General features: G+C 27.6%; 1 protein-coding gene across 1 annotated transcript; it reads right to left on the minus strand.

Annotated features, from left to right (window-relative positions):
- Nucleotides 1–200: 200 nt before the first annotated feature.
- LOC132938173 (uncharacterized) lies at nucleotides 201–10,282 on the minus strand. Its single transcript, XM_061004868.1, has 3 exons — nucleotides 10,114–10,282; nucleotides 8,738–9,115; nucleotides 201–217 (listed from the first exon to the last, which is right to left on the minus strand). The coding sequence occupies exons 1-3, from the start codon at nucleotides 10,280–10,282 to the stop codon at nucleotides 201–203; spliced, it is 564 nt and encodes a 187-aa protein (XP_060860851.1).
- Between the last annotated feature and the right edge of the window lie 317 nt (nucleotides 10,283–10,599).

The following is a 10,599-nucleotide window of genomic DNA, read 5'->3' on the forward strand; positions in this document are numbered from 1 at the left end:
AAAACCATTTTAAAATATAAAAAAAAATGTGAAGCTGTTAAGTTATTCATTATAATATTATAACATTAAAAATATCAAATAATTTCTTAGACATAATAATTAATTTATTAAAAAATATTGTGTATCACTTGTAAAATTGTAAAGCACTCAAATACTAAATGCGGAAAACAAAAATACTTAAACTATGTTGATTATGCCGATTAATTGGCTACAAACCCTTAAATAGGGATAAAAGGTATAATACAATTAAAATAGATTTTTTTAGTAATTTTTTCCAAATTCTCATAAAGAAATATATTTTTTTTTTAAATACAAAAAATCATGCAGTGTAGGATTAATACGTAATTTCATCGAAACCCGGACGACGCGCGACGCGACGAGGACGATTGCTGATAAACAACCTATGCGGCTATTATTACTTATTATTAGTGTTCGGATTTGAAGGCAATATAATCAATAAAAAAAGCATTTAAAATGTAAAAAAAGGCAAAAAAAGGCATTTAATTTATATAAAAAGGCAATTCATAAATATACTACAAAATAAAAAAGTGAACATTTTTTAAACACTTTCAATTGCACACATTTTGAGAAAAATACAAATTAAAAATTAAAACTGAATGCAAAATAAACTAGTTGGTATTAAAAAAAAAATTGACTGCCATGTATTTTGATAGGCTGTCTTCAGTAAAACGGCTACGGTTAGGGGTTAAAATATTTTTGTACATCGAAAACGATCGTTCTACGTCCACCGAAGTTTTCGGGGCGTATTTCATACTTAAATAATTATCTAAATGACGTCACGAATTTTACAATAAAAAATTAATCCATCGGTTGAAAAAATATTTTCACCGAATTCTGAAACATACTTTTTCAACTTGGAATTTTGATTTTGTTTAACTTTTGGCATAATTAAAAAAAACAGAATAAAATAAGCGTGTGGGAAAATTATTGAACGACAATTATTGCGATCGACAAATGCGGGCGGACTGACGAACAATCTTGAATCTACGCATTACGGACATATCTTAATCTTTAAATAGGTGTACGGGTAATTTTATGGCCATACCAAATAATCGATATGACGATATCGATAAATATTGCGAATAATAAAACCCATTTGTAGCGATAATACGCAAGCTGTGTACAAAATTATAAAATTAAACACAAAATAGGCATTTATAAGTAAAAACGCAAAAAAAGGCAAAAAAAAAAGGTTCCATCGTCTAAGAAATTAAATGAAACACATTTTTGTATAAAAATTATTTTTCTATTATGATTAATAAAAGAAAGGCATTTGCCTTCAAATCCGAGCCCTACTTATTATTAATTAATACTACATAATTACGATCGTTCCATGTTATGATAATAAGTTAGTAAAATCTTAGGAATTTAAATTAATTTTTATCGCAGAATATTTTTTAATAATTTTTTTTTTAATTTAGTCATTAAATATGAAATTTACAATCATAACAATTATTGTATATATTTTAGTCACTTTAATATGTTGTGGGCCAGGGTGGCTAGGACCTGTACTTTGTCCCCTCAAGGCGCCCCTGATTCCCACCAATGAATATTTATAAAAATAATAAACCGTTTTATCTTTATATGCAGTTAGTGCCATTAAAGTTTATTAGGTACTAAATTCTTAAATACGTATTATGAGAATCCTTACCTCTTCATTATAAAAATGTAGTTGGTTAAAAACTTGACGGCCCAAAACAAATTGTTCTTGATACTCAATCATAATTGTGTACAGTTATACTTTTTAACAAAAATATAAAATGTTTGAATAACAATTAAAATATGTACACAAAAGTATAATAATAAATAAATAACATAAAATTAATGTCGTTGAACTATTGTTGCTATGATGCGTAATAATATAATATTATACATAATATACATTTTTTTTTTTCATTATTGAATTTAAATGAACAGCTTATTAAGGTATTTATAAAAATTAATGCAAAATACAATTGTGGTAAATTCACATTATCAATTCACAATTCATTATTATCTAATTTAGTCAATATACACGGGCGAGCACAGACCTGAATTTTCTTAACGATTCCAAACTGTTTTTGGCCATGGTACTTCTATTATAGACATTAGTCTTTTCTATTATAATCCATAAACGATTGTTCTTACTGTTTATATTATGTTTTGCTTATTGCAGAGATTTACTAACCTAAAATAATAATCACGTTGGGTTTCATCACTGGTTGGCCTCTCTCCTCATACTATTCAAGATTTCTGAACCTACAAATACATGTCATATTATATATTTAATGAAAACAAAACTAAAAAAAATTGAAAATTTATTATGTTCGAAACAGCTCTAAATGAGTAAAAATATTTTGAAAATAGTATCAAGTAAAAAAAATAGTAAAATAAATATATTATGGTGTACATTTCATCTATGGTTATTGGTTTTTGAATTACAACAAAATAATGAAACCACTACCTACATGAGAAAACGAGTGAATATCCAATGTTCTAAAAATATAAACTTCAAACGCTCATAAACATTTAATTGACTTTCCGGTAGAGATTTTTTTGTTGATAAAGGTAGACAAACTTATAAGAAATCTTGTATTAAATTTTCAAATTTTAGATTTAAAATGACTTTCTAACTCTAAATAAATTGCAGAATTTCGTGATTTTTAAGTGTTTTGTCGAAATTTTAACTTTAAATGCTTATAAAAAAAATTGTGCCCATGTACTTTTAATATTTTTCAACTGATATTGTAACAAAATATCAGGAGCCTTGCATTAAATGTTCACTATTTTTTACGCAACAAATAACATTTTATTGATATTTATCAAAAAATAAAATATATAAAATAAAATTTCAAACTGACAATGTCCATAAAATTTCCCAGGGGCGTCGCTAGAGTTGTTTAATTTAATACGAGATTCTTCATAAATTTGTCTAATTTTATCTCTACCGGAAATTCAAATTACATTTTTATGAGCGTTTGAAGTCCAAATTTTTACAACATTGAATGTTCACTCCATTTCTCATCTAGAGATTTTCTTATTTTGTTGTTATTTAAAAACGATTAACTGTAGATACATGAAAATTTGACTGAATGTTTAAATTATCATTTATATTCATACACCATAAAATGTTGAAAATATTTTGACTTGTTTTGAGCAGTTTACGGGAATTTTCAGTTTCCAGTTTTTAGTTTTTTATTCTATAATTGTCAATAACATTTTATTGAATCCGTGAAAATTGAATACGATGCTACTGATATATTGTTACAATAGTAGTTGAAAAATATTAAAAATACATAGGCACAATATTTTTTTATAAGCATTTAAAGTTCAAATTTTGACAACATTTATAAAATGTTCAACTTTTATATCTAAGGATTGACATTTTAAAACAAATTTCCATGTAAATAGGTTATATACATCGTTATATATCATCAAAATATACTTAGTAATATCATAGGCTGACTGGCTGTCTTCGCTCAGAATCGTTTTTCTTATACAATGATATTATATTATTATTGAATTCAAATTTAACACTATCCATTACAGTGATCCACTTATAGCCTACTGTACAGCAGAGTGACACCCACTTGCCCACCTTTTTAATTATGCTTTTTAATAGGTATATTTTAAACTTATTACGATTATTCTAATTTTTAAAAATTACAACCATTGAATCATTTGGTGTTAATATATTATTTTGGTTATCGCATTATTGGCAATAATAATTATTAGGATGACTTCATAAATTACGACTGTTGTGATCTTTTTAAAAATTATGGTGTTCACAAAATGTAAACATTTATCACTGGAGAGTTTATACTTGATAATTTATATTTAGGTACATAATATTATGTTTTCCTAGTCATAATAATTCTAAAAAAAAGTTTACCTTAATATCTCAGGGTAGTGGGGTTCGATTAACTTTCTCTCCACATGGATATGCAGTAAATACTCATTTGCACAGGATGTAAGGCTGACGGTATTTTCGGTATACCGTAAATACCAGTATACTGGTATTTTAAAATTATTTTGGTAAACGGTATACCGTAAAAAACCCGTATAAATGGTATACCATGTAAACCGTATCAACCATGACTAATGCATATGGATCCCGCTACTGGATTTATAAATTTGACTTTACGCCATATTACATACACTCCTAAACGATGCGTTTATCGTGTTATTATATTACGAACGCCGGAACGCCCGTTATTTTATAATATACTATAATGAATCATAAGATGGTACCTCCAGAGTGTCTGAAAAGTCTGTAAAAGTAGTCTAGGAAAATTGCTCAAAAGGTGTTTAGATGAATGATATTGGGCATATGATATAATATTATGTTATGTTTTTTTAAAGATTAAATCGTACAAAAACAACTAGTTGATATCCCTCTGAAAAAAATAAATTTCGAGTATTATTAATAAACATGAAATAACAATTAAATATGATACTGTATCACTATTACAGTGCTTGACTTGGAATAGAAATAGTAGAGATCCGGTGACACAACAATAAATTGCGTCCTTATAACTATAGCTAATATTATATACGTACCTATATAATACAACCACGGGTGGCTTCGCTCCCCATTTTTTTTATTACACCCTTAAAAATATTTCTACTAACTGACAAACATTTTATAGCTTGTTATACTTACTTAAGTTACTTTCTTAATAAGTATCAACCATAAGCGTGATGCATGGCTAGTAGGCTTTTGCAGGAAATGTAGGTAATACGGATTTATTTTTTGTAATGGATCAAAATATTACAATTAAATAATATGATTTTTAATATTTTAAAAAAGTTACCAAAATAATTTATATGACTATTATATTTTAACATGAATATTTTTTGTCAGTTATAAACGCTAATTATAACAAGAAACATGAAAAATCTTACTAGGCTGACGCCGTCAGAAAAAACTAAACTTTCATCGGAATCAATAAAATAATAATAATAATAACAATAATAATACAATGGGATATTTTAAAGTAAAAAATCTTTTGTATGACGACAAATTGCGAAATTGTACCTACTCAAAAAATATATTGTGCGGAATTGTGTATCACTAAAGAATATTTTTTATATATAACATTGTCTTCTTGTCTTTTGTGACGAATATTATGTGTCTTTTATCATTCATGGTTACAAGTTTATAGATCTACGACCGTGGTTACTTATCTGTCATCTTATCATCATATACCCAAAATATATTAAGAGGATGTCAGCGCTCTATTTGTTTTTATTTGTTATGTAAAATTACCCATTACAAAAAAGATAGAGAATAATATTTTAAAGTGAATGACATATCGATTTCTCTAAATATTGTTTTAAAACGATTTAAACATAATTCAAATTTACAACATATTTTTGTTTATTTTGAAAGTTGAATACAAAGTCAAATAACAATAAAATATAAAACCGATATGTCATTCCCTCTAAAATATTATTCTCTATTTTCTTTTGTAATGGGTGATTTTACTCTAAAATTACTTAAAAACATAGAAAAAACGATTCTACGCAAATGCGTTTTGTCTTTGTTCCGCGTGGGTCAGAGAGAGAAAACAAATAGTGCGCTGACATCCTCTTAAACGTAATTATAACATACGTTTCATCGATCACTGTATCAGTTATCAATACTTCAACTCACGATTTGTAAACAGTAATTTTTTTTTTATAAAAAACCAAATATTATTTACTTTGTAATTTTTTAAAAAATCTTTAATAAAGTATCGTCTTATGGCTAAATATTACCTATACATGCGTCCTAATTTGAATAAATAAAGAATACACTAAAACGTTTTTTAATTTAGTTGAAGTACTCAACCCTGTTCCACCAAGTCAAGCATGCTTAGGTACTGTACAATTTATTATTTGAATACCTAAATGGACGAAAATATTGTATGATGAAGAACTTACATTAATGTATATTTATACAATTTTCATATTTTCAGGACCATTTGGGTTTGCTACTTGACTATGCATGCGGACATTAATTTTTTTCACAATTACCGTAGATAAAATGTAACTTATAAATACAATTGGAAAATACATTATTACTTGTGTAAAGGTTTGATTTGATATACCGTATAGAATAGGGTGGGCTAACTTCTCACACACGTAACCTACGATGGTTAGTTAATACCAATAATTATGTATAAAATTATGATTTACAATATTTAACCATTATGGCAATGATTATTTAACCATTATATATAGATAACATGATACGTTGACTGCATGGGGTGTGATGCAAATGGCCTCCCACGGACTATTACAAAAACAAGCCCACAACATTTGTTTGAATCGTTTGGTCTTGTAGCTACAAGGTTAAACAGTATGACACTGAGTACAACGAGTCAGGTATTTAGTTTATTTTCAACAAAATTGTTTATTTTGTATGTAGTTTTAGATACTCACAGAATGATAATTTTAACGGTAAAAAGGCTGGTAAGTGGATGTTGATCTGCTGTACAATAGGTTAAAAACGGGCTACTATATAATGGGTGCACCCATACCATGGTATTAAATTTGAATTCAATGATATAATATATCATTGTATACATAAAACAATTCTCAGCAGTGACGGTTTGTCAGTGTGGATATTTTATAATATAATATTTATATTGTTATTACTTATAATCTATTAATACGGTAGCTGGTAAGTTGAATTAATAATATAAAATTACAACAAAATAACTAAAATCATTATTCTTGGTCAGGTGTTCAATATATAATCTCCTCCAAATTTGAACATAAAATAATAATAAAAAAAACTGTATTTTTACATTTATGAGGTTTATGGTTACTGAATAACCTATTTACGTGTAACTTTGTCTTAAAGTTTCAATCCTTAAATATAAAAGTTGAAAATTTTATACGTTAAAATAATACAAAATAATTATTAAATTTTAAATTTGATAAATTTTGTCAAAATCTGAACTTTAAATGCTTATAAAAAATAATGTGCCTATGTATTTTTAATATTTTTCAACTACTATTGTAACAATATATCAGGAGCCTTGTATTACATTTTCATGCTTTTTGACCCAACGAATAAAATTTAAAAAAAAAAAACTAAAAATATTTTAAACAGAATATGTCCGTAATAAACAGCTGAAAACGAGTCAAAATATTTGATCTAGTATAGAAATTGATAAAATGAACATATTATGATATAAATTTCCAGTGTATAAGAAAATCGATACATGAGAAATCAAGTGAATATCCAATAAATATGAACTTTAAACGCTCATATCATTGACTTTCTTGTAGTCTTTTTTTTTTTGATAAAGGTAGACAAACTTATGAGGAATCTTTTTAATTTAATTGACGTTTTTCTTTATTTTTCTTTTCTTTTTCCCGGCGCTTTTAAAAACTATTTGGAATTTTTACTTTTATCTCCCAAAGTACCAACCAAGTATAACTAAATAATATAAACATAATAGAAACATAGTGATATATAGTGCGCCAAACTTATAACTAGGTAATACATTTATTAAATATTAAAATTAAAATTAACATTATTAAGTTTACAGAGCATTCTATGTAAGGGGTGGTTGTGTCCATAGGATGGGTTTTGGGTTGGTACTTGAAAGAGAAAGTGATTTCTGGGGAAAAAGGAAGGGATTCGAAGACTTACGTTGGAGAGGAAATCAGGAGCATCTATAGTACCACCTAGGAGCGAGGTTAAGAAGTGCTCATCAGCATCTTGTCGACGTGATGATAGCAGTGGTATTTCCAATATGCTACGTAATAAGAATAATCATGAGGAGGGTGTTCTATCTTCATAATATGGGCAATGTAGGAAAGAAACCTATTTTGGACACGCTCGAATCTTAATTCATCTTTAGCCAAGTAAGGATGCCATACTTACCACTCCATATTCCAATATTGACGTACTAACGAGAAATATAATTTACAGAGACAACGAGCAGTCAAAAACTGTTTGGTATTGATATAAATCCTATAAAGCTTTACCGGTAATTGGAAAAAAAGTCCCGAAAAAAAATGAATAAAAATATATCAAAATTGAAGTATGTTAAAATTATATTGAAAAATATATTAAAGTTACATAAAAAATCATTTAATATTATAAAAAATATAAGGGAGCTTATATAATATTATAATATATATATATTTAATTTTCAAGTTCCTTAATGAAGATCATATTTTTGGCTTCTGTTATAATTTAGTAATTTACTATTTAGTTGTAGGATAATGATAATATGATATATTAAAATATAAAATGAGCAGAGGTAATTTAAAAAAAAAAATTAGTTTGTTATAATAGGAATTTACTCAGGATGGTTTTTCAAATATAGTAGACTAATAAATATATACGAAATTACTATAGATAGGTACTTATAATTTGAACTTTGATTAAGAACATTACACGAAAACAAATGTTTTTTGGTATAATAATAGGTATATAACCTATAGAGCTCCGTAGAGCGCGGATTTGTATGCACTTAAAAGTATTGAAATATGCCATATAATATGCAGTAAAAATCATGAAAATATGCAAAAAATATGCAGTAAAAATCATAAAAATATGCAAAAAATATGGAGTCAAAATCATAAAAATATGTAAAAAATATGCAAAAATTTTTTATTTATTTAAAATTTACAATACAACTTATAATAATTATTTACTTAAATAGGTACTTCATAAAAAAAAAATTTAGGGAATTTTCTCAAAAACTTAATTTATTTTTAAAATTGTATTTACTAATAAAATGAATAATCATGTGCATTTCAAGTTTTTCTTCTGTGAAGCTGTATCGTTTATCGGTTAACATATTTTTAAAGACTGAGAACAAACGTTCGACGTCAACCGAAGTTATTGGGGCATATTTGAAGCAACTTAGTATTGTCGGGTCTTCATAAAGATCTTCGAGCTGAACGTTTTCGCCTAATAACACTGAATTAATTTTTCGTAGAATCTTCAGACCTTCATTTTTGTTGTAAAGCTCGTTTAGTTTTGTTGCAAGTGTTGCACCTTTCGATCCAGGAATAGAATTAATTTTTTCTTTCGTTTTGTTAATTATTGAAATGCTTTCATATTGTAAAGTCATATTTTGAGTTTCAAGTTTTTTTATCACTATCACTAAAAATGCCAAATGAGTAGATATAAATGTTAAATCATTGACAACAGTACCATCTTCAATTATATCCAAAACTTTTCTAATACTTTGTGCATTATCCATTGCCAGTCTCTCGATGACTTTTTTATATTTGGTAAAATAATCTGCGTAATATAACGCAGCATGTACCCATGTTTCCCACCTTGTAAGAACTGGGACAGGTGGTAAAGGGGTATCATTCATTACTTCTTTAAAAATAGAGATTCGACTCGGCGCTTTTAAAAATATTTTCTTCCCATTATTAATTAAAGTATTAACTTTTGGAAATAACTCCCTTACTTTTTCTGCAAGTCGATTACAAGCATGAGCGGTACACGTTACATGGATCATATTAGTATAAAATATCTTTAAAGACTTCCCTGCTTTCACCATATATGACGCCGCGTCTGTTAACAAAAGTAATACACGCTGTTCCATTCCCACATATGTCCATAATAATTTTAAGAAATCATTGATAAATCGTGTAATCGTTTCATTGTTTGTTTCTCCAATTGTTTACATGCTAAAAGATAGGGTTTCCCAGAAAAGTTTTTATTCATAACTCCTACAAGTAAATTTGCAATGTATAAGCCCCGTGCATCAGTTGTCTCGTCAACAACAATATAAATAAAATTTTGCCCAATTGTTTCTTTAATTTCATTCATTGTTTTTTGATAGCATATATTTACATAGCTCTTTCGCAATGTGCTTTCATCTGGGATAGGATGTATTTATTCAAAAAATTACGAAAATGTTGGTTTTTCAACATGTGTAAGGGTATGTCAGAAGAGACCATAGCAAAACATAAATCTTCAAAAAAAGTGTTATTGGTAGAACTTGATATAGAACTAGTTGAAAGTAATTGTTGTTTTGATAACTTATTTTTAAGTGCAGACAAATGTGCAGCTAAAATATAAAATTAAAATAAAAAAATATAGAAAATAAATAAATAAAATCTTTTTCTATTTTTATAAGTACCGACCTGTTTTTATGTGTTGATCTACCTGAGACTTTCTCTCACAAACAATAGATTTTCCACAAGGGTTACAAAATACTATTTTCCCGTCAGTAGTGAAAACCTTGGTGTCTGTGTTTGCTGTGGAAATCCATTCGCGAATTTTGTTAGAAAACGAACTCCTTATTTTTGGCATATTTACAATTTACGGACAACGACAATCGACGAAACTCAGTTGTATACTGGTATGTCGATAACTGACTGATACAGCAAGAGCAATTTAGATTATAGGTAGACAGAGGCGGCTTGATCATGGATTTTGTGGTTCACTGAACCACCGAAAAAACTGGGTTGGGTGTCATTCTAATAGGTAGTTACTACGAAAATTTGTTATGTCATACGTGTGTAAGACGGAGACAACAAATGCATGGGTACCTATGTTAACTGTTACACCCATTCTCCCCCCCCCCTACTTTAGGGACGCACCTTACTTATTTTGATGTAAAAATTTAA

This window comes from Metopolophium dirhodum, chromosome 1 (assembly GCF_019925205.1).
Source record: "Metopolophium dirhodum isolate CAU chromosome 1, ASM1992520v1, whole genome shotgun sequence".
Lineage (NCBI taxonomy): Eukaryota > Metazoa > Arthropoda > Insecta > Hemiptera > Aphididae > Metopolophium > Metopolophium dirhodum.